Source organism: Amborella trichopoda, chromosome 7 (assembly GCF_054954075.1).
Source record: "Amborella trichopoda isolate Santa Cruz 75 chromosome 7, AtrichopodaSantaCruz75HAP2 v2.0, whole genome shotgun sequence".
In the NCBI taxonomy this organism is placed as follows: Eukaryota; Viridiplantae; Streptophyta; class Magnoliopsida; order Amborellales; family Amborellaceae; genus Amborella; species Amborella trichopoda.
This window is the reverse complement of record NC_142342.1, coordinates 2547490-2572468: the sequence shown is the minus strand read 5'-3', so window position 1 is coordinate 2572468 and position 24979 is coordinate 2547490. Positions and strand designations below refer to the sequence as shown.

Below are 24979 nucleotides of genomic sequence, written 5' to 3'. Positions count from 1 at the left end.
ATCATAATGCTGGATACCAAACTCGAAATCCTCATGATATCCGTTTGATTTAATCCGCACAAAGAGTCCTCATATCCATTTGATTCATGAGCACTAAATTGTTATTTACCAAGAGGGGGAAAAAAAAGAAAAGAAAGAAAAAGCACAGACTTGATTCACTGCCTTTTGTGCTCCGTTTGATTTGCTGAATACAGCACTTCAAAAGTTCAATTGAGATGTGAAATAGATCAAACATGATGTTTGATAGGCCCAAAGCATTTTCCAACAGGGTTTCAATTTTCAAACCACAACCACTAATTTTATTTCTCAATCCCACCGATGCATAAAAAGACCGGGTAAAGCACACTTGCATGCACATGGAGAGAGAGAGAGAGAGGGACTGGCTCCATAGTACACTAAACTGATAGATATCAAAAGAGAAGTCCATTAGAGAGAGATAAGAGAGAGAGATATGACTTTAATACCATATGAATATAAATATCATCCTCACTCATGAACAGCATTCCAATGTGCATCACATGTTCACAGCATGCATATGAGCGCGCACACAAAGAGAGAGAGAGAGAGAGAGAGAGAGAGAGAGAGAGAGAGAGAGAGGTCCTCAACGCAAGAAATATTGCACAAAATTCGTGGTCAGTGATTCAATGTTCATCAGCTATAAAAACCCGGTTTTCCATGCTTGAACTTGCTCAATAATCTCTCCTACCCTAATACAACCACCCAATTTAGTCGTTTATTATTGTGGATACATGAAAATGCCTCTCATCCAAGTATAAACTATAGTTTTGAGACAGAATATTGGCAGGGGATCTTCATGTTTTTGTGCTCTTTGCCATTTCATCCACATCCAACTCGACTGCCAAAACAGGTGAATCCTTTTGCATCCCAAAGCGGCTGGCATAAGAATAAGAAACAAATTTTTTCGCCCAAATAATCATAGAACATTCATATTCAGAAGTTGTTATCAACATCCAATCAATTCATGAAGGTCATCATGACTTGGACCCATGAGCACATCCAACGGACTATTGAAAACGGCAGTCCAAATGGTCATCACTGTACAATGAAACAGCAGATGTTACAGAGTGAGGACCCACCAGAACAAGTCATGACTCCAGTTGTTGGTCCTTCCCATCACCATCCATTTCATTAGACAGGGATAACCAGCAGACATTGTTTTGCCACAGTAAATAGGGAAAGTATAGCATACAATGGGAGTATGGTACATGGCACACCATTAGAGCATCTGCAGTCCGGTTCTGAGGTATGCAGGTGGATTTACCATAGAGGGGCCCACTCCTAGTACCATTAATGTCCAACAGCTGTCATCAGGAATTGATGGTGGATGCACCAGCGGTGTACCATATGCCCTACAGGGTTCATGCACAGTATACACTTCCCCGGAACAAGAACAGGAATAGGAAATGAAAAATGAAAAAAAGAGAGGTAAAACACTTGCCTATTTTGTACAGGCCCATGGTCTATAGAGTTGCGCAAACAATAGATGACTCTGCCAATGATATCTGTCATTGGTACCGGTCCAAATATCCTGCTATCATGTGCCTCCTTCAAAGATAAACATATAAACAAATTAACAGCACAAAGAGTTTCTAGTTTTAGCTTTTCTGATAACTAGGGAGGAAAATTTTGTGTTTATACCATATGGAAAAAACTTTAAGATGAAAAAAAAGGTTTAATCAAAAGAGAGCTAATGGAAAAGAACATAAGAGATATTGTATAGTACAAAGAAAGAAAGAAAGAAACAAGAGGTGCTAGATCAACAGAGAAGATGCAAAGACAGATCCCTGTCTCTCTCATTTAATGTTTTCACTGTGGATGGCATGGCACTCTTGAGTTCTCATTACATGCCTACTTAAGTGAGCTTGGGCAAATATCATAACATAATCAAAGAATCAAGTTAAAGCAAGTGACATAATCATGATCAGATGGTTTTAAGTTGAGTGTATCCCAGAAGTTGTTATCATCAGTATTTGAATGACACGAGGATAAAGGAAACAGCACGTATCATAAAGATGGGCATATTCAGAATCAGAATGCACAATGGAATGCTACCAAAAATGAAAAATCATGGAAATAAAAGCATATTAAAATGCATTTAGTGTGTTCATATAACCGTATTTTGGCCTGAGACTCTATCCTAAACTCTACTCATACCAGAGAGCATTTAACATTTGAAACTCTCTCACCTTTTTTTTTTTTTTGAGAATATTGATCACTTAGCACAGTTTTTGGCTACAATTCTACATCTTATCGAACATGGAAATTGCTAGAAATGAGTCCCAATCAAGAAGAGGACATAAATAAGTAATCCAGAATGCTCAGAACACAGAAGACACCGGCGCAAAATCCTTTTTGACTTGAATCTCATAGAAAAGGAATCCTTTTATTTGGAATTCACTACCTTAGCACTGAGAGATTCATTATCTGCTAAAACCCAGCATTGATCCTTTTCTAAAACAAAAGGCGTGTCTTTATCATCCTTAGAGACCATCTCATAACCTTCAACTGCAGCGAGTCTCCGAACAATATAATCATCTGGCTTCTCTGGGTCCTTCAAGATAACAACATCTCCAACAAAAACTCGCCTGTGCATAGATTAATCATTGAAAATCAAGTACAAACTACAAATTTTGTTGAGATGATATAAACTAACAAACTTGGAAAGATGTGCACAATATAATGCTGATTTTGATCAATCAAAGTATTTTGATAATGGCAAGGAATAAATATGATTATCTCTATATAGGTTATGTAGGTTAAATGGCAAGGCTAAAATATCCATACTTGACAACGTAGAATCATTAGTAACATAAATTTAAAAAACAGAGAAATCTATCATGTTATAAAACATAATTTATAAGTGAGCAACATATATCAGAGAAGCACTGAGGTTTCAAAACCTTAAAAAGTAAACCAAGAAGAAATACAGACCTTTCTTCAACAATACAAGAATCACAAATGGATGAAATGGTGGTGCAATACAATGTGAACATTCCAGGCCAAGAGGCAAACAATTCAGTGACACAGACTGTATGTACATATTCAATGCATTCTTTTTTCTTTTTTTTTTAATTTTAGATAAATAAAAAATAAAACCAAAACTTTTATCTTTTTGTCTATTGCAATTTTAATAGACTTATATAATTAGGAAGTGTTTAAAAAGACTCCACATTGAAAATAAAGTTACAAAACACCTGGAATCTCAAACTAAACTCAGATAAATTATCCCCAGCTAGGGCAACTGCCAAGTATTTCCATACCCACAGAAAGGATATCAACAAATATCCAGTAATAAAAATATCTCCTCTGTTATTGCCGTTTTCAGAAGCAATTTCCTTTCAATTCTTAATACGCCAAAGGATTAAATAGGAATAACTTCTTTTGGTTTTTTAAGTATTTTCAGGAAACAAACAAAGAACAACTTAACAACATTTAAATACCCCTGGGATTGATTTCCTTCTCCCTTGAGACCATCTGTCAAACATCACATATAGAATAATTAAGTGATAATACATGTTCATTAAATAATCTTCTCATCATAAGAGAAATAGTATATGTGCACAAATCAACAGTCATCAAGAATACCTTCCATCACTTGAAGATTTTCTATACACAGCTGGGGTTAATCAAGCGCGTGAGTAATTTTTAATTGACTAGATATTTAAATAATTTGATTGAATCGCATGACATCTTGCCTTTCAATGAACTGTTCAATAGTTAGCCCTCCTGTAAGAGCATCAACAATCATAATCCATGTACTTGAGAAATACAAAATTAACTCAGTTCTTTCGATCCTTTTTTGAGTAAATTGTCTGTCCAGTATTTTATTGGCAGATGTCCTTGTAGATTACAAGGATCTTTCCCCTTTACAGTTGAGGGCCATTTATACCTTCTTTTGACCCTTGTTTTTTGAAGATTTGGATGTTCAGTTGCAATAGGTTTATTACATTAAACAATGACTGAAGTAATGTTAACCATATCAACTTCTTGAAAGTCTTCCCAATATTATACATTTCTTGACAGTTTGACAAACTGCTAAACATTTAGCTTCCATAAAAATATAAATTCATGGTATTGTTCTTGACCAATTCAACCCACTTTCTTGCAGAAAATATCACAAAATATCCTACAGTAACCTTGGTTGGTTCACTTATATAACCTTTATAAAGCATCAACATAATCAAATCCTAAGACTTAAATAATGAAAAAAACCCCAAAAATAAGACTATTATCAAAGAATTGAGTATGCAAATCCTACAGTAACCCATGGAGAATCCTTCAATCCAGCCCACCGAGGTCGATGTTCTAAGGATCAAGCCAACAAAATTTCGCCAAACTCTTTTTAGGATGTCAAATGACAAATCAATGAATAGCCAGAGACCAAAATTTTTTCTTTTCATGTAGCACATGGGCATGAACAAAGACACCCCGAAACCCATAAAAAGCTCAGTCGAGTCTAAAACCAGTCCATGATAAATAAAGGCCCTATTATTTGTCTAAGAAGGAACTCGGCTTAAAACTAAATATTAATTTCAAATCTGAAGCCATAACTTTCACATACGCATCTTTTTCTTTTTTTTGAACGTGTTAACCTTTAATAAAAGAGTGAATAAGTACAAGAGACCTTGGCAATCCACAGTAAAGGTTGGATGCTCACGGGATGAGAGGGCCAAAAGTGGAATCAAAATCCTCTTTTAAGAGGTTACAGTGAGACACAGCAAACTAGAAAAACAGGTCTATCCACCAAATTCAGTCCAAAAAATAGAGAGCAGAAACTAAGAAGCCCAAAAAACTTCTAGTCATCTGCCATTGCTGCTGCTTCTTTGGCAAGGGAGTCAGCTGCTTGGTTTCCTTCCCTCCATGTATGCATCCACAAGACGGACACACTCCTGCAAAGGTATTCGATTTCGTCAAACAAGTGGTTCAGATGCCATGGGGAGTGGGAGGAAGGAAGACTGCGCCCAAGAGATTGTGTTCTTGGAATCTCCCTCGACGAGGAGGGAATGTAGTGGAAGGGTTGCATGAGTTTGAAGCCTTCCAAGAGTGCCATCACTTCGGCCTCCATAGAATTAGCGTGGCCAATGTGTTTGGAGCCTGTTGCCACAGTAGCACCAAGGTGGCCTCTAACGATGGCTCGGATGCCCGAGGGACCAGGATTACCAAGAGAACAGCCGTCAAAGTTGAGCTTAAGCTTCCCCACAGGTGGAGGTTTCCATCTTGATGCTCGCGGCAATCGCAAGTGATGGAATTGAAGAACACTGCTCCAATCTTAGTTAGAGGCTGAGGAGGGAACACCTTAGAAGAATTGGCGGTTGGCTGCCCAAAATATGATTGTGGACTTAAGTTTGTTGAAGACTGTTTGTTGAAGACTTTGGGCCAATTTGAGAATTCCCCTCGGAAAATTATGTTGTTCCTCTCGATCCAAAGTGCCCACAAAGCAGCAGCCACCGTCATTTTCCAACGAAGGACCCCTTCTTTATGCCAAAGGAAAGGTTGGACGGAAGATATGATGGAGGTCACCTCTGCCGGTAGCACCCATTACATTGAACAATCTGAGGATAGCTCCCCAGAGATTGAAGGTGTAGGGGCAGTGCAGTAGTAGGAGGTTGTTTGTCTCTTCTTCTGAGAGGCACATGACACACATATTTGGAATCGGGATCCCTCGTCTATGTAGCTGATCCACTGTTAGAACTCTCTGTGAAAGAGCCAGCCACATGACAATCTTGATTTTTGGTGGTGTGAAAGATTTCCAAGCCTGGGCAGCTGTAGCCGTAGAGGCGAGAGGGAAGGCTGGTGGAAGAGAAAGGCTTCAAAAGAAAGAGGAAACCGAGAAGTCCCCTGATGGTGAAGGACACCAAATGATGCAATCAGGCCCGATGGTGCTATGAAAAAGGCCGGGAGTTCTGCCGCTAGAGTGGCGAAGCTTCGGTTTTGAGATCCAGTTCAGTTTGTGGGAAGCCCATCACTTTCATGACCTCCAGAATCTGGCCCTGTCCTTTGTCAATGCCGTCGACATAATCGGAGTCCATTGAAGGAGGGGAAAGAGGGTCCCCCATAGTATCAACTGAGGTAGAAGCTCCTGGAGAGGAATCAGGGGAAGAAGCCAAAGGCGATCGTAATGCCGACAACACAAGGAACTGTAGGCCGTCTGCCCCTGTGGGTCGGAAGATACCCGAGAAGAGCCTGAAAGGATCCCCTTGAGAGTGGGTGACCAAATCAGTCAAAGAAGTGGAAGGAGATAAAGGACCTGCTTGAGAGGTAAGAGGAGAGGAACATGAATCAAAAGGCGTAGCAGGTTCAGGAGAAGAGGAAGTAGGAGAAGTAGTCACGGGAGGGGGGCCAAACCTGGTGTGGTGGGGCTAGCATTAAAGGGGTAGGTAAGGGTAGGTGAGGGTGGCAAAGTCAAGGAGGTGGTTTGGGAGCAAGGAGACAGATCAGGGGGAAGGGGGAGAGAGGGAAAGTAAGGTAAAAAGGTAGATTCTCTCTGGTGGGAGGAGGGCGGCAAAGGGGTCAGGTTGTGGAAGGGTTGGGTGTAGAAGAGGGGAGGGTGCAAGGTTGGGGATGAAAGGGGGCAGAGAGGACAATGTGACCACCGAGACCGAGATGATCACCACTGGTGGGTCAGCCAGAACACCCACGAGAACGAGAGAGATCACCAGGGTTCGAGGGTCCATGCCTACTAGGTTCTTCTCTGGATCAGGAGGAGAAGAGAGGCCTTGAAGGTTCGGGTCATCTCCCCAGTCTGAAAGGACGGGTCATCTCACCAGTCTGAAAGGAGGTTGATGAGAGCAGTAGAGCAGGTGGTGATTGAAACATAGTGAATAGGTTGTGAAGAAAGGGCCATAGGTGAATGGTCAAGCGAGGTAAGCTGGTGGGTCTAAAATGTACCGGGCGATGGGACATCCGAGGGTGATGATGGTGTTTGGGCCAGGGGGCAGTGTGTAGCAGCGACGGAAGTGACAGTGGAGTGGGTGAATCGCTAGGCGGTCATCCTGAGGAGAGGCAGATGGAGTGATTCCGGCAAGCTGCCGAATAAAATTTTGGCAGGAGAGGGTGAGTAAGGGTGCACGGTTCCTAGGGAGCCAGCGAACTCGGGAAGGGACAACGGGGGGGTGGTAGGTGGAAGGCGGGGATGGTAGCAGTGGACAGGTGTCTTGCATCAAGGGCGGCAGCGATGGGCATGCAAGGGCATGCGTGGACTCATCCAAACGTACCCTAGAATGTACGAAAGAAGGTGAAGCAACGGGTAAAGGCGTCGGCATCAGTACGGTTGCAGGTGAAAAGTCCTGATGAGGTGGGGTCAAAGATGGTTCAGCCCGACCCGAAAATTGCAGATGATGCCATGTGGCATGGTGGTTGGAAGTTGCAGGCTCCTTGCCCGATGTGCCAGGATACGAGGCTGAAGAGACTACAGAGTGCCTTGTGGTCGGTTGGTCAACTGTAGGCGGCTCCTCAGCTAGCGCACCGGGAAAAAAACGTAGGGGTGGTCAATTCCGAGGTGGAAAGATGCAGAGAGTGGGGGGGGGGGGGGGGTTGGCAGGGGCGGAGGATGTGGTGGTGGTGGTGGTGGTGGTGGTGGTGGTGGTGGAGGTGGTGGCATAGGGGGAAGGGATGCAGTGGAGGTCATGAAATTTGAGGTGGGGGGAGAGGGGGCACGACCACTAGTCTCTCAGGTGGCGGATGATAGGAGGTAGACGGTGGTGGTGGAGAAGTTTGAGGCGGTGGGCGAGTCGTTCTACCAGGTGGCAGGTGGTGGTAACAGTGAGTATGACGGGGGAACTGGTGTGGGGGAGTCCTACGAGGCGGTTGTTTTCAAGAGACTCTCGCCCAACTGTTCTGCTTCTCTACAGGCGTAGTAGAGTGGTGATTGTGAAGAGGATCAACTGGCAGGGGTCGGTCGAGGACACAAAACGGGGCGAGGGGGGAGAAGCCGTCGACCAAGAGATAAACACCGGAAAATAATTTCCGGCCACCTCGAGTCAGAGAAAGGGCGGTATAGAATGCGGATCGAGGACATCTACAATCAACAGTAGCGTCTCAAGCGCAGGCTCTCCAAAGACTGCCAGTGAACGGCCACAAAAGAGCCGCAGGCATTGCCAATGGAAGTGAAGGTGTCGAGACACCAAGAATGGAGAGGAATGTCGGAAGCCCTAATCCAAATCTTTTGACGACAGAAAGCTCCCAGGTCTGCAGACCATAAAGATAGGTGGAGGAAAGCTCTCTTGAAAGAGGTCGAGGGGCAGTTCTTTAGGGAGGACAGAGCTTTGTCAAAGGTGGGGAAAGAGAAAATGAAAGACCCGTTGGAGAGAAGGCAGCAGGAGAGGGCTGGTTCCTTCAAGATTTCTTTGGCCCATCTTTCAATTCCTTTGCAATTGTTGCGCTGAGGATTGAAGACTCCTTACCAGCGATGATTTGTAGAGGTTAGCAAGATTTGTGGCAGAGGAGGTTGGGATAGAGATGGGACGGGGAGGCGCTGCGGAAGGGGTGCTTAAACTGCCCATTAGTCTTCTCCCTTGTTGGAGCTTCTTCACAGTTTAAACTTCTTACTTTATGTAGTCGATGTAATTCATCAAAAAAGTTTTATCTTCAATGCCCTTGCTAAAAGGCCAAGCAATTGGGAAACTTGGATCTAGGCTATAGAGCAAGATGGTGGAGGAAAACCTGTGGTCTAAACATTAGAATTAAAGCATTGATCACATTGAATGTAAAGGTACTGATAAAGTGCATGAGGTTTGGTAGAGAAATAGTTATTGCTCATCCAAGGATTCACATATGCATCTTTTCCTTTATACTATTCCTTCTTATTATGGAAATAAGCATCGAACACATTGTTGGCTCAAAAAAAAAAGCATCGAATACATCAATAACTCTACATTCTTTTCTGGAGCTGTGACAGACAATACAGTAGCGTGTTGGATACTAGGACCAATATCTAGATCCTCGAAACATGAGTATTGAATGGGAACTTCATTAATAGATACTTTTCCAATGGAGTAGGGTAGTAAGGTAGAGAGTGGCTCTTCCCCATTGATATCTTGGTTTGCGTTCATGCATGGGTAAGCCCAAAGGCATCTAGGTCCTATTGGTGGAGAAGCTCGAGAGAATACTTTGCCTCGAATCTGTGTAACTCGCAAACACGCGTTCTTGAAGGGTGCCGAAATGATAAGTAGCCACATGTTTATCCAACATTTTAGCCTCTTTAACCTTTTTATTAAGAAAATATCACCATTAAAATACTTAAATGTCATGTAAACTGCCAACTCCCAAACTCCACACCACCATCCCCTCCCCCCACCCACCCAAACCCCTGGGGCCCCAAAATGATATACGTTACTAAATGGTCAATTTTGGGGTGGGTGTTTTTTCATGCATGTAGGCGCATAGGATGTTGACACATGTTATCCATGTCTTTATAGCATAGCATGGCTTCACACACACACACACAATGCAGCTCAAAATATAAGCAATCCGTTCAACATTATCAAGAGGTTGTTAAGCAATCTTCTAATGAAATTCTTGACGTAGGAAAAGTTTCCAACAATTGGTCAACAATACATCTAGTGCTTAAGAACATGGAACTGAGCTGGAACTGAGCAGGGGCAGGGGTAGGGGCAGGCTCTGAGTTGGCTGGCCAAGTCTTGAGCCTGACCAATCAAGAATCGTACCATAATAATTGGGGTTCTTTTAAAGACCCAGACAGACTCAGTCAAGACTTTGGGTTACCCGAGTTGGGGTTATCCATTGCAAGCGCCTCAGGCAAGTCCGAGTCAAACTCATTTTTAATAGAGACCATCTCAACTACTTCACTTAGTACAATTGTGGTGAGATAAATACTTAATGAAAACCAACCAAACTATAATAGATACTCCCAAATGATATTGTTTAGTAGAAATTATGACAAAATATGACATTGATTTATGATAATATACTTAATGGATGATGACCAACAAAGGTAAAAAACAACCATTTACACTTCATATTTTGAGTCTCATGGATGCATCAATTGTTAATAGATGATGAAATAACTAAAAATTTCCGAAAATTTCTCCTCTAACCTCCACTAGAAATGGTGAACGACAAACATAATGAAATAAGAAAATATAACTAACACATATGTAACTGTAATCATGTTATAAAGGGAGACAGACATACGTTGGTTCTGGATATGGTAATTTTCGTACAAGAAGAGTTCCTTCTTTCCCCGTTATTGTCGGAGCCATCTCCTCCCCATGTTTCCAATGCAAGTAGGTTGTCAACTTGACCTGGAGCAGATTTTTTATCATACTGTCACTTACTTGATCATTTCTTATTTGTCCTACTTTATATTTCTGCACAAAAATAAATGATTTGTCAAAATACCTTCATGGTATGTGGAAATCATTTCACTAACCTCCACTGAAAGCATTGTGTAATGCAATAAATCATACAATACAACCAATAGGCAATCAATGATATACAAAAAAATAATAGAACTAAATCATAACAGTTAAAAACAAAATAAAAGTGGCCTGGTAATGAAGCACCAGAAATGGGTCACATTGTTGATCGAATGTCAAAGAATTTCAACGGATGCTATATTGCGCACAAATCATCAATTTATAATGTTAGTAGGAGAAATTACCACGAAATTGCTCATTACATCATCCAAGTAGTATGGCAGTAATGTGAGATTGAAGAGAAGGGAAATAATGAGAAAAGAAACACTGCAGGGACTCAAAGATGGACACAAGTCTCCCCTATATGAATTTCATAAAAATAGAGACGAAAATGAGTTAACTTAGAAGCATTACTCTATATTACGAAGTGTAAGAGAATAGCAATGCTCATCCTAGTATGTAACAAACCAAATCTGCAGTACACATATACGTGTGTGTGTGTGTGTGTGCATAAGTGTAGGACCATAGATTCAGGCAATCAAATATGTTATATCATGGGGGCTAAGCTAAAGTTTAATGTTATGCCTCATAGTTGGCACATAAGACATAAAAATGTTATGGTAATACTATAACTCTGAGCATGTTTATATGTCCTTAATCCTTACTTCCACAATTTTTACACATCCAAACAAATGCATACTAACCCAAGAAATTTCGACCACTTTTCTTAACACAAAACAGAGTTTTAGCATTTTAATTGATGGTTAATGAATGCCAGAATCAATTCAATTAGACTAAAACATAGTTTATCTATCTCTCTTATTTGCCCTTCTCTAGAGCACTGTTTTGATGTTGATAGGTGGCCTTAGCCATAGTCTTCATTCCCAAGAATCACAACTCCTCCATTAAACATCGAAGCCTTTGGAGTTAGTTTAATCCTCTGATTTCTATGACGAAAAACAAAATCCACAAGAGACTTTGAGATACTAGCATGGAATTTGTATTTTAATCAAATCATCACATAGTAACAAGCATCACACAGCAAGGCAACTGTATCTAAAGAAAATACAAGAAAACAAAACGTATTTCTAGTTTAAAAAAAAATGGTACACTCATTAGGGATTTACATTAATATTCCAATAAGAGCAAGTGAGCAACACAATGCCAAAAAAAAAAGAAATACACACATAAATAGGGAACAGAAATTTGATACAGTTTCTGATTCAACAGCTTATTTCAATATAAAGCATAAAAAGATCATGGTGATTACCTTTGTAGGCAATGGCCTAGTAATGATATTTCTGATCATGATCATAGAAAAAAAAAAAAAAAGAAACACACCTATTTACTAAACTATGTTTTTGTTCACAGAAAAGGAAATGAATTTCTGGGCATTCCTTAAAACCCAAGAAAAGGCCAAATAAGAGGGGGAAAGAGGAGAGAGAGAAAGCTAGAGATAGAGAGACTAACTTTCCAGCTGAGAGCAACAGAGTACTCCAATCTGTGAGCAAGATATCTGCAAAGGGTGGAAATCGAAACCATGGCCGCAAGCCTGCAACGATGGTCCTATGCATTACTGTGTATCTGGTTCCCGTCTTTCGAATGCCATTAGACCTCTCAAAAACCAGTCCCTTATTTAGCACCCAAGGTCCCGACCAAAATAATCAATGTTTATACCAAAGCACCAAATCTACTCCCGCGGGAGTACTAAACTTTTTGGGTGTATGGAAAAACCCGTCAGATTATTCACCACGCCATGTCCCAACTCGTAAAATTCGTTTTCTTACATGTCACCTGCGCGCGGATAAAGTGCCAACATGGAGTCCCGAGCATTCGTTTTAAAGCCTGACAATCCGGATCGGAAATCTGATTCAGATCACGAATTGCTTGTGACGGTTTTGGGAAGGTATGGGTATTGGCATAGTTTTCCTATAAAAGTCCTTGTTCTTTTTCTTTTTCATTTTTTTCCACTTTTTAAGCTCATTTAATGTTTTTTTAGATCCCCATCCCATAAAATTCTTATTTTATTTTATTTTTACTTTTAAATTTATTTTTTTGGATTACTGATTCAAACTAATTTGGATCATAGATCTAGTAATCCAACACAGGTATGTAGGGTAGGCGATATGCCTTACTGATAGGGGTTTTAAATTACCAGTCTCAAGTATTACATTTAAATTTTTGTAAAATATCTCATACATTGTTCCTGTAATTATAATAGCAAATAATCCCTCAAGTAACCATCCCAAGCCCCTACAATTTAAAAGAAAATGACTTTTAAATCTTTCATCACCTTTATAAAATATCGAAATTTTGACAATGAAAGAACTACAGGGAGGGTTAAATGTCTATAGACTTCCCATAGACCCAATGGTTCATTTGGGATTACAATTATGGGGAGGGGATATACATCTTTTTCCCTAAATTTTTTGTACCATTTACTACTTGCGTTATTATTTTTTTATGCACACCCAAAATGCGGCATGTAACTAGAATTTCTAGTCGAGCGTTTGGATGGAAAGGGCACAAATTTGAATGTAATAGCAAAGTAGTGTTTACTACATAACTACTTGCTTTTTGAGTTCATGATGTAATATCTAACATTTGGAAATGTATCACAAAGTTCAAAATATATTTTTTAAAACTTTGAGCTTGATCAATGATACCGTAAGTAGCCCCATTTCAAATTTTATGCTCAAGTATAATTGTGACCTTCTTATACCAAATGCAAAAATTGTTCATCCCAACATAAAATAATAATAAATAAGTAAGTAAAAAATAAAATCGACAAACAACTTACTCGAATCTGTCCTCAAATAACACGAGAGACATAAAGTTCTATACCAAATCCTATAGACTAAGCTATCCGGTGACGGACAACTTTGAGAGTCTTCTTTGATGCATCTCATTCACCTCTTTTCTATTGTTCTATCTATTTCTGCTTGAGGTGTTAACCTCTTTTTATAAAAAACCATATTTTGTAACTCTCACATTCATGGTATATAGGAGTTAAAATACAAGTCTAACTCATGCTTTAATTTCTTTAAGTGCAACCAATTAGGATTAACAAATTGTCATCAAACTGTTAATCCTATACAATAAGCTAAACCTGTCATTAGTGCACTAATGACTCTTATCATGAGATGTCATCAAAGAATTCATACAACTTGATAAAAGATATTTAAAAACTAAAAAACTTTGTACATCTGTAACATAAAAAAAAAAAAAAATTATTACAAAGAATCCAAACACATCACTTGGTTTTCCTTCTAATACAACATCTTATAAAAACTCCAAAATAGATCCTAATATATGACATTGTCTCATGTCAACCACATGAAATTTCACATATACTATACAATATGACTTTTGTATCATTATTGAAAAATAAATTCCCGTGATAAAAAAAACCTGATAGGCCATATTTCCAACAAAAACTTTTATTAAGTTGTATTTTATCTTAGGATCACTAAGGTGACTACTATTAACCTCACGGTAGCCCTATATTTAGTAAAGCCAAAGATATGCTGTTTAGGTCCCTTTATTGCCTCGGATGAATTTCAAGCTAACAATATTGTAGGACTCCAAATTTTGGGGATTTAGCATCTTGAGCATAGCGATCAATCTAAAAAATTCTATTACTTGAAAAGATTAAGTTCCAAGGTTGAACAAGGAACCTCCAATGTTTGGAGGCCTAGATCTAGGTGTTGAAGAAAAAATCTTTTTTTTTTTTTTTTTTAAATAGTCAGCAAACGTTATGCTTAGTTGGATCCCAAAAATTCAAAAGAAAAAAAAACTCCAAAATATTTCTTTTACCTAAGGGAATTAATGTACAGTATGCTCCTCCTAGAGCCTACCATACATGCTCTCAGTAAATGAATGACTTCGAACCATCCAAATTAGTTCAATGATTCTGCATGGTCCTCAATGGGGAATCACCCTTAGTTGTCCAGAACCAAACATTGTAATAAGCAACATATTCATAGCAGGGAGTCGAGTGATTTTGGAATACCAGGCATTTTTCCCTTATTTTCATATTTTATATTTCTCTTTTTCAAAATTTAGGGCTATCTTACTCATAATTGGCAAGTCAGTTTGGGAATATCCCAGCTAACCCGATACCATTTTATTATATATCATCAGTTTGACCTGGACATGGGTCCAACACGCAGGCTCTAGACGTGGGACCCAAACACAGACCAGGTCAGTCAACTGACGTTAAAAGCAACCCTACGAGAAAGAAGGGTCAATTGCTCAATGCAATAAATTTCTCACAAATTCACGAGCAGGCCAGTGTTCATTGACTGCAAAGACCCAGTTCACTGGAGAGCCGACTGAATAACTTCTGCCTCACATCAAAACCCATTTTACTCAAGAGTCCTCTTTGATCATGGTCTCAGAAAAGCACGTCAAAGAACTGAAATGTTTCTCTAAAACCTATTCATATTTTCGTGACCTTCGCCATTTCATCGACATCCAACTCAACAGCCAAAACAGGGGAGTCGTCTCGCATTCCAAAGCGGCTGCAGTGCGCGTAGCATGAGAATAAGAAACTGGTCATCTCAAATAAGTGAAATCATATGATGATTGGTAAGTTCATATAATCATAGAGAAGCTATGTCACTGGTCACAAAGAGGTTATCGCCGTCCAATAATACATGAGTGGTGATGGAGAGTGCGGGACCTCTACGAGATACACATAACCCAAATGCTCGGTCCCACTCTCTCTAACTCACCGTCCATAAATTGATGGGACAGCTTTCTATATTTCCCCTACAAGATAATATGCTTTCCTCCTATCCAGCCATCCAATTTAGATAAGTGAACCATTGACCGTTTGATCTAGATCCGACACCTCGGAGTATTTTATTTTTAACTTTTTTCCACAAATCATATGAATATGAAATTTGTACATGCCATCATCTCAATAGGGCGCACCTAAAGAAAAAATTTAAAAGTAATTCCGATAAAATAAAATGACAAACATACCCCCAAAAGTTTCAGAGATATTTTGATCATTTTATTTTATCAAGATATTTTTTTTATATGTTTTTAAGGTGCGAGTTTAAGAGAGGAATAGACGCCCAAAATTTTCTTTCAAAATGTATTGTAGAAAAACAATAAACCAGTCTAGAGACATGTGATTGGGTCCATTTCAACCGTCCATTTAGATTGGACGGCTGGATATGGGGAAATATTTAACTTCTATAAGTATAGAAACATTTCCCTAAATTGATTAGATGGTGATAACCACTTGTGACAATAGATTTTATATGATCACATGGATCACTTTACATTTTTCCCAAAAATAACTACAACTACATTATAATCTATTAGACCATGGAAATATTATAATCCGCACCATTCAATGAAATGGTGGACATTGATGGACAGTGCGACTCACCAGAATAGGGCATGAACCCTATGGTGGGTCTTACTTTCTCTCCATTACCGTCCACTTAATTGGATGGTGATGGCCGATTGGTAATGGTCAAGTCCAGTCCATTGGATCACAATATGATTCCCCTAGTTACAAAGGGAACATGTCCCATACACCAACAGTGTATGAGTTGCACCGCAAGGGCATCCACTGTCCTTTCTTCAAGAAATTAAACATAAAGTGGTTCCCCTTTCAGTACACTTAATCTCCATTATACGTCATCAGGAACTGATGGTGGACATTCGCCCCCATGGTGTATCATATACCCTATAGAATATATACTCTATAGAATATGTGAAAGGTGATTTTTTTTTTTTTATTAGGTAAATCAGTGGGGATGAAAGCCCCTACCCATTTTTTTAAATCAGGTTTTTGAATGCGTTAAATGAGAATGGAAGCCTAGACCTTAGCTGGGACACAAGTGGTGCTACCACCATGACCCCAACCCCATTCTCAATGAAAGGTGATTTCTCCACAAGAATAGAGAACTTTCAGATGAAGAGAAAGGAAAAGAGACTACAAAAACAGAATAGATACATGCCTATTTTGTACAGGACCATGATCTGCAGAGCTGCACAGGCAATATATGACTCTGCCAATTATGTTGGCCATGGTAACTGGTCCGAATGTTCGACTATCACGTGCTTCCTTCAAAAATAAATAAATGTATTAGAAGTGCAAATAATATGTAATTTGATTTTATTTCTTGATAAGTAGCAAAGGAATTTTGTTTAGGAAGTGTAGCTAGTAGCTATACACTATGCTACAAAATACGAGGAACAGGGAACTTGGCGAAAGTTGATTAGTGCATGAAACCCAATGCAGTCCTTGTCAATCATAAATTCTTTGAAAGAACAGAAATAAAGAAATTAGACAAAAAAAAAAACCATCATACGTTTATCAGTCAAAAATATCCCCCCCCCCCTCTCTCTCTCTCTCTCACACACACACACACACACACAAAAAAGGAACTCAATAAGATGAAGAAAAGGGATCAATTAGATAAAAGATGAGAGGTGGTAGGTCAATAGACAAGGTAGTGAATCGCACCCTTTGTGAGCTTTGAGCACTCAGAGATTTATTATCGGCTAAAACCCAGCATTGATCCTTTTTCAATACAAAAGGTTTGTCATTCTTATCCTTAGAAACCATCTGATACCCTTCAACTGCCGCCAACCTCCGAACAAGATAATCATTTGCGTGCTCCGGGTCCTTCAAGATAACAACATCCCCAACAAAAACTTCCCTGTGAATTCAGAATAATAACATTTCTCATTGAAACCCAGGTATATATTCTGTTTGATATTATAAAGCACGACACAAACTAGGAAAAATATTCTGATAATACAAAGGTTAACTTGATAATACGAAGGTTAACTTTGATTATATCTATGCAAGGATTTCAATAATCACAAGGCTGCTTCTGAACATATCAATATAAGTTTTCATATTTGGCAATGAAGGTCTGGAATGACATATATTCAATAGACAGAACTGTTGTCTATTTTAGTGCAATATCTATAAAAAGGAGAATCCGAAACAGAAAACGACTGAGGCCTCGAAGCCTAATATTGTGCAGTAACTTAAAATATACACCCCTACTAAATATGAAATGCACAAATAACTAAAAATGTACATCCCTTCTCAATATGAAATGCACTAAAACGATGAAATATTTGGGTAATACAAATTAAATTTCCATGTTTAGAGGCAAGTAAACCAGTGAGACACAATTTAAAGACATCATTCATGCATTCTTTTTCTTTTCGCTTTTTTTTTTTTTTTTGGGTGCATAAATCAAAAGAAGCAAGCTAAAACTTAGTTATCTTTTCTCCTTTGATATGCTAGTCAACTTCTTATGCTGAGATGTATCTTACGAACATCTGTAATCAAGAAAAATTTACAAGAGAGCCTAGATGCTCAAACCAGACAAACCAGACCCATATAAATTACCCCATGCTAATACATCAGCCATTTGCTTCCCTGTGAAAAGCAGACAAACATACGTTGGTCTTGGAAGTGGTATTTTTCGAACAAGAAGTGTCCCTTCTTTCCCTGCTATGGTTGATGCCATCTCTTCCCCTTGTTTCCAATGCATGTAGGTTGTCAACTTGTCCTGGAATAGATTTTTAATCAAACTATCACCTATTTGATCATCTCTTATTTCTCCTACTTTATATTTCTGCAAGAAATAAACAACTTGTCATCTCTATCTATAATGAATATGGAACTTTTTTAAAAAATAAAAATAAGAAAGGCAACAAAATATGAATATAAGGTTAATTATAGCTGTGCATGAATCTCATGAAGTGTGAGGTTAACAGAAGCCCACAAAGCAGGTGCCCAGGGTACATCATAGATCAAAAGGCAGCACACATGTTGGGTGCTCTAGATACAAAGCTAGTGAAGAGGTAGCAGGCGGCCCACATGATGCTGGGTGCTCTACAAAGGTTGAACTCATTTTGTTAAACACCAATGAACTTAGCATTTGATGCAAATATGCAATCAATCACATATACCATCAATAAGCTACTAATGATTCACAGCACGAACTTTAAAGAAAATTGCAACAATAGCATAGAAATAATAATTTTGAACAAGAAATAGTCAACTTGATACATTCCCACACGCATCGAGTGATTTGATTCAATTTCTTTGAGGGAATCATGACTCACAAAATTGTAAGTCCTCTTGCCTTCAAAGGGTCCTGCGACATATACATATGAAAGAAGAGACCAAGACTAATAACAATGTTCTGAAACACAACTGGGCCAAGGTACTCAGACCTTGGCTGAGGCATTTTTTCGGGCGAGTCCGAGTTACTCGCCTGAGTTCAGTCCTACTTAAAAAAAAAAAAGAAAAAACAATAGAATAGTTATAAAATATAATCCGCCTCACCTTTACATTATTTATCGACTGGCGTGGTGGTTATTCTAGTCGGCGGCTCCTGCATGAAGGATCCTGGGTTCGATTCCCAGGAATCAAATTCTTTTGGCGTTGTATTTTGACACTTCAAAAATATGACAGTGCTTTGTGTGTTAACCCTTTAAAAAAAATGACGGCAACACTAAATCAGGGGGATTTGAACCCCTGTTATGACGGCAACACTAAGCGTGAGCACCATCCAGAAAGCCATCGTGCAACTTGTGAGAAGAAATGGACATAATAATTAATATAAACTTTAGAAATTGGGCATACACTTTACTCAAACAAAACTCGCCTCGCCCATACAATGAGGCTGAGTTACTCGGCCGAGTCTGAGTTGCTTCGGCCAATTCTCAGAACCGTGACTAATAATTCACACAGCCAAGAGTTTCCATAATGGATAACCCACAAACTAATAGAAATATCACACATAACTCCATATTATTCACCTACTAAAAATAGAAAATAAAATAAATAGAAAGAATGAAAAAGGGGCATATCATTCCCTTCCTTCAATTAAACCCTTGCCCTCAAGTGTCGAAACCAGGAAATGCTCTGAGAAATTAGGCCAAACAACGCATGGACATATAAGCAACAGTCAAACCATGGTTGGATAATGGTAGTTCCTTTCTCTTATGGTTTGTCTGTCTCCTATGCTGCGTCAGTTTTGGATTCGTCGTTCAAATCCCATGATCATTGCTAGTTGTGCCTTGCATTGTGCCAGGGAGCAAATTTGTCATAACAATTTTTTTTTGAGTAAATTAATTTGTCATCGTAATTAAAGCATAACCCCACCCTTTTACTCCTTTCCGCCATCTCAGCCAGTCTGAAACTCTTGATGGGTAGCAAACACCAACCAAGCAGCATTCCTGCGTATGCTGATTTGCCTAGAATTTGCAGAACAGAATTTGGTCTGCAGCGTTGATACTGTTTTTAAAGGCTCGCGGTAGTTGAACTTGACCCCCATCCATGCTTCTTCTTTCAAACAACAACTAATCATGCAGGGCTAGTCAACCCTATGGTTTGATTGGCCAATCATTTGAATCTAGTATGATACTCAGTACTGATCTGGACTACTGAAGCTAGGAAATAGCTCCTCCCAAGTCTGACCGATCGCAATCATGCACAAAGTGCACGTGTAAATTTAGGCCAACTCATCACTCCAACCACCCTCTCCGTCCATTGAAATGATGAAATTGCATCTCTCATGAGATGCACAGAGGCCAAATGGAACCATATGTTCATAGGAGATTTGGTCGATCCTTCTGAATTATTCATCCCTAAACATCCAACCCATAGGATCCTCCCTTCGAATATTGGAAGGTTGACCCTGAATAATCCGTGCTTTTGTGGTTGTTCCCTTTGGTTTCATATTCTCTTGCACCGCACCCTGAAATTGGGAACCTGGTTTCAAAGCAGCTATTATTTATCTCAGGCTCTCAATGATTCACATGTCTCCTTCTGTTGGTGAACTAATTGCAACGAGGTTTAATCATAACGATCGACTCATTCTACTAAGTTTCTTCGGCTCTTTCATTCCTGCTCAGGATGACCCTAGCAAAAACCAATAACAATCTTTGCTTGCTCAGGTACCGAATCATATATTTCCACACGTATCGAGTGATTTGATCAGATTTCTTCAAGGGAAATCGTGCCTCTAGCAAAATCATTCATTCTCTTGCCTTAAATAGAGTCATGCGACATTATAAAGGAGAAGATACCAAGACTCACAACAAACAAAGCTATGAGTTTCCATAATGAACAACAAAAAATTAACCACAGCTAAAAGAGATAACCCACACAACTCACAGAATCCATATTATTTACCAACTAAAAAATAGGAAATAATATAAACAGAAAGAATGGAAACATATCAGAAATAAGCCACAATCTTATGGATTGGCAAACTTCAGCGTTAGTAGACACTATATCAAGTACAAATAATCGATTTACCATGTTAAATGAAGATAATTACAATAAAATTCATTTTTACAAGATTTAAGCCTTAAACTAAAGCAGTAATATGATAAATAGAACATAAATAACGAGCCATTGAAACACCAACTTGAAGCCGGAGGAAATCTAAGAAATAGAAGGCAAGTCTCCTCTATATGCATTTTACAAAGATAGAACGGAAATGAGTTGACTAAGTGACACTATTTTGCATTTGTATGTGTATGAGACTAGTAATGCACATACTAGTAAATTAATATCAGATGGCAATACATGCACATATTTATATGCTTACATTTTTGTGAGATCACCGATGATCAAATAAAAAACACTAATTTCACACATTGTGGTTAGTAGATACGAAATAGAAAAGAAGGCTTCATGATGCAAGACCATAACTTTGAGCATATGAAGACGTTTACTTGTATAATGTGTACACCAAAAATACATATGAAACAAATACGTTTACCGTTCTGCTACCTGAAAAAGTATGACCGTTGTACTACAACTACAAGGAGAGGGGTAGTGGGTCAAGGTGGTTGATAAATGCATGAATTAATTCACTTGCCCTAAATCCTAATTACTTATCAGAGTCTCTCTTCTTTATTTTTTTGGGAAATTATCCAAATTTCCATGTGAGATCAACTACTTAACATTCTACCCATATCTTTTGATTTAATTTCAAACCACCCATCAAAAGCCACATGCTCATGAGTTCAAACGGTTGCAAATGGATAAACTGTTGGATAGTTCATCTCTAATGAGTATTTTGATGGATTTACCTTATATTTTTTAGCCTTTTCTTACAGTTTTCATAAGTAGCTAGAAATCACGTTCTAATTCTCACTAACCAGGTAATCACAATGGCATTAAAAATCAAAGCCTTCTCAAGGCATCATGATGTGCTTGAAGTGGATTTAATCCTCTGACTCCTTTATTCCGGGAAAAAAAAGAAGTTTGAGATATTGGCATGGAATCTGGATTCAAATTAATGAGTCATACAATAACAAGCAAGTGTACCACCACAATGCAATTCAATCTTTAGAAAATACAAGCAAATACAACACATTTCTAATTTCAAGAACAAAGAAAACGATACAGATAGAGTTTGACCACTTATCATCAGTAAACTAAAATTTTTAGCATGCTAGTCGTAAAACCCTTATGCAAAAACCTTGCTTGGCTCCATTCTTGACCCTATTAATTTGAAAAATGCTCCACAACGCCACTAAAGTAAATATTAAAAAAAAAAAAAAAATTGCCTTAATTCTTGATTTGCAGTAAACAAGAAGAGACCAACTAGGCAGGTCCAAACGCACCCGTAGGCAATGGAAAAGAACACCAGTAATACAAAAAGGCAAAAACATCTATATATAAAACACCACATTACAGTTTCAGATTCAACAGCTAATTTCAATACAAAGTTAGAAATGGTACAACATATTACAGCAGCTGCCTCCGGAGCCGATGTCCTGGAGATAATATTTGAGTCCAAATCCAAAAGTTAGAAATAAGATTATTCACAGGACCATCGTTTTGTATCCCAGAAAAGGAAATGAATTTCTGGGTACGTCTCAAAACCCAAAAAAACAAAACAGAACTTCGAAAATTCTAAAAAAAAATACCCCATGAATCAAAGATATAAAGGACAGAGGAAATTCTACATGAACCCAAAAACAAAATCCCCCAATTGAAATCACTCAATAAGAGGCCGAATAGAGGGGTAAAAACTAGAGAGCGAGCGAGAGAGAGAGAGAGAGAGAGAGAGAGAGGACTAACCTTCCAGCTGATAGCAGCAGAGTACTCCAGTCTGTGAGCAAGATATCTAAAAAAATGTGAAAAGGAAACCATGGCAAGCCTGCAATTGCGATCCTATGCACAGGACTTTGGCCCTATAAGCTTTCCCTTCTTCAAATGCCAATAAGCAACTTTAGCAAGACAAAACCAGCAAATGCCCAAGCCCAGGACCGAAAGAATCTAGAATGAAAATCCCCCAAAAACAGCAATGCTTTTCGTGCTGTACATCTACTCCATCGGCCAAAATACTTAGGAGAAAGTACAGAGCGGAGGCTCTAAACAATCAAATTCGAGCCAACCTCCAAAATTTCGCTAGAAGGGTTTTTTTTTTTTGTCCAAATATCCTTAAATTGATCATCTAGGCATCAAAATGCGGACATTAGGGAAAAAAAATAGGTTTTAAGATTCGGAAAGAGTGCAGTTTGTAATATAATTTTTGACCGTCAATTTTCAAAAATTTTAAGTTTTTATAGATACGTTTGAATACACAGTTTTTTAAACTTTAAATTTTATATTTAAAGATGTAAATATATTTTAAGGCTATCACAAAGATCTTCAATATTAAAACCATATTTCTTGACTCTATTTGAAGGTCGACTGTAATTTGATTGTTTACAGCTTCGCCTCCATACAAACCGCACCAAAATACATAAGGTTGCCTTTATTTCTAGTAAATTCCGTTAGGACTAAAGCCATATATAACCAAAATACATAAGGTTGCCTTTATTTCTAGTAAATTCCGTTAGGACTAAAGCCATATATAACCAAAATACATAAGGTTGCCTTTATTTCTAGTAAATTCCGTTAGGACTAAAGCCATATATATATATATATTTTGCATCTTGTAATGTATTTTTTTACCATCAATTTTCAAAATTTTCATGTTTTTATATATATGCTCGATCTACACAATTTTTGAAGCTTTAAATTTTATATTTAAAGATGTAAATATATTTTAAGGCTATCACAAAAAATCTAAAGGTATATATCTATCAGTGACCCACATTGCGCATCCAAAAAATTTATCTAAATTAGTGGATCACATTATGGATTGGTGATTCAATTGAGTATCAAGACTCTAAAGGTGAGTTCTAGATATATCATATTCTTCAGGAGCATAGGTAAATATCATCAAAAATCATGTTTATTGAGTTTGTTTATCCTATCTATTGCCTGTTAAGCCAAATGGTTTAAAAAGCAGATCGGTGACCCAGATCGGGCATCTCGAAAACCGATCCGGATCGGAAATTCGATGAATTGGTCAAATTAAAGCTTTAAAAAAATCCAAAAAAATTATTAAAATTCATTATAAATATTGTTTTTTAGGAACCCAATAAGAAATGAGGGTACCACATTATTAACTTTCATTTTTTTCATCAATTTGTAAATATTGAGATGCTCTTTTCCTTTATAAACTTAAGTATTAAATTTGCATCACATAAAAGAAAAATCATAGAATTATCATGGATAAAATATATAATTATGCATGGACTATAATAAAGAGTAGACTAAATCAATTAAATAATGACCATTAAAATCTCATTTTGGCGAAAAACCATAATCCGCTAAAAAAACCCAAATTATTACAGCCTAACTAACTATAATCCAAAATTATTACAACCTAACTAATTATAATATTATATACTGAAATTATAATTATTAGTTTACATTTTATAATTATTTTATTAGATAAATAATAACAAATTAAAAATATTTTATAATATTATCTAATTTAAAATATATTATTGATAATTGTAAGAAAAATAGTACATTACATGATTTATAATGTAAAAATTAATAAATAAAATAAAAGATTTGGTTATCAATGTAAAAATTAATAAAATGCGTACAAAGTTTGGAAATAACACTTTAATTTATTATATGCCCAAGGGGGAACAAAAATTATATAGCCCAAGGGGGGATTCAAACTTGAGAAGTCAAAGCAAATAATATTAGTGATAACCATAATGCCTCCTTAGCGTATGTGTTTAAAATTACATATTAATAGGATATATTTACATTTTGTTTTCATTTAATGATGTTTGGGAATTGTCCCACATCTAATGATGAGTATTCAAATATACTATATAAATAACTATGTAGTTGGAAGATAAACACAAGTGTGAAAACATTGTGTGTCGCACGTGTGTACATGTGTGAAGGTGTTTTTGAGGCCACATGTGGGAGTGGCGCGTATCGCATGCGTGGTGCGTACACACGTGTGAAAGTGCTTTTGAGGCTAGAACCGGGAGGGAACCACGATGCGTACACAAGTGTGAAAGTGCTTTTGAGGTTAGAACCGGAAGGGAACCGCATCACTCCCACACGTGTGTACGTGTGACACAAGCGATACACACTCCTACATGTGCCACACACTCCCAGCGGTACGCACTCTTACACGTGCCACACACTCCCACACGTGCGACTCGCATAGCAGTACACACTCCTACACTGAAAGTGCTTTGAG

The 24979-nt window shown here is 38.1% G+C and overlaps 2 protein-coding genes across 11 annotated transcripts; both read right to left on the bottom strand.

Moving 5' to 3' along the window:
* Positions 1–596: 596 nt before the first annotated feature.
* LOC18447128 (mitochondrial ATP-independent inner membrane protease subunit 2) lies at positions 597–12038 on the bottom strand. 7 transcript variants are annotated; one of them, XM_020675322.2, is made up of 6 exons: positions 11868–12038; positions 10174–10349; positions 2423–2606; positions 1460–1566; positions 1236–1370; positions 597–894 (listed from the first exon to the last, which is right to left on the bottom strand). In XM_020675322.2, exons 1-5 carry the CDS (start codon positions 11937–11939, stop codon positions 1238–1240), a joined length of 672 nt encoding a protein of 223 aa, XP_020530981.1. In that variant the 5' UTR covers positions 11940–12038; the 3' UTR covers positions 597–894; positions 1236–1237. The 7 variants fall into 7 exon arrangements, with proteins under 7 accessions (XP_020530981.1, XP_020530982.1, XP_088728364.1 ...); XM_020675323.2 differs by having other exon boundaries at positions 1236–1299; XM_088872238.1 differs by having other exon boundaries at positions 10174–10283.
* Positions 12039–14398: 2360 nt separating this feature from the next.
* Positions 14399–23181, bottom strand: LOC18447127 (mitochondrial ATP-independent inner membrane protease subunit 2). 4 transcript variants are annotated; one of them, XM_088872241.1, is made up of 6 exons: positions 22495–22673; positions 22163–22187; positions 17844–18019; positions 16888–17083; positions 16379–16485; positions 14399–14920 (listed from the first exon to the last, which is right to left on the bottom strand). In XM_088872241.1, the coding sequence occupies exons 3-6, from the start codon at positions 17933–17935 to the stop codon at positions 14839–14841; spliced, it is 477 nt and encodes a 158-aa protein (XP_088728367.1). In that variant the 5' UTR covers positions 17936–18019; positions 22163–22187; positions 22495–22673; the 3' UTR covers positions 14399–14838. The 4 variants fall into 4 exon arrangements, with proteins under 4 accessions (XP_088728367.1, XP_088728368.1, XP_011628092.2 ...); XM_088872242.1 differs by having other exon boundaries at positions 17844–17953; positions 22495–22596; XM_011629790.3 differs by lacking the exon at positions 22163–22187 and having other exon boundaries at positions 17844–17953; positions 22495–23181.
* Positions 23182–24979: the final 1798 nt, after the last annotated feature.

What these genes read in the sequence shown, in the direction of transcription:
- LOC18447128 (XM_020675322.2), bottom strand. Translation starts at nt 11,939, where the DNA reads ATGGTTTCGATTTCCACCCTTTGCAGATATCTTGCTCACAGATTGGAG. An exon ending in CTGTTGCTCTCAGCTGGAAA is followed by an intron (nt 10,350 to 11,867) that starts GTTAGTCTCTCT and finishes ATTTTTGTGCAG; the next exon opens with AAATATAAAGTAGGACAAAT. An exon ending in TTACCATATCCAGAACCAAC is followed by an intron (nt 2,607 to 10,173) that starts GTATGTCTGTCT and finishes ATCTATGCACAG; the next exon opens with GCGAGTTTTTGTTGGAGATG.
- LOC18447127 (XM_011629789.3), bottom strand. Translation starts at nt 22,566, where the DNA reads ATGGTTTCCTTTTCACATTTTTTTAGATATCTTGCTCACAGACTGGAG. An exon ending in GTGCTCAAAGCTCACAAAGG is followed by an intron (nt 16,486 to 16,887) that starts GTGCGATTCACT and finishes TTATTTTTGAAG; the next exon opens with GAAGCACGTGATAGTCGAAC. An exon ending in CATGGTCCTGTACAAAATAG is followed by an intron (nt 14,921 to 16,378) that starts GCATGTATCTAT and finishes CGCGCACTGCAG; the next exon opens with CCGCTTTGGAATGCGAGACG.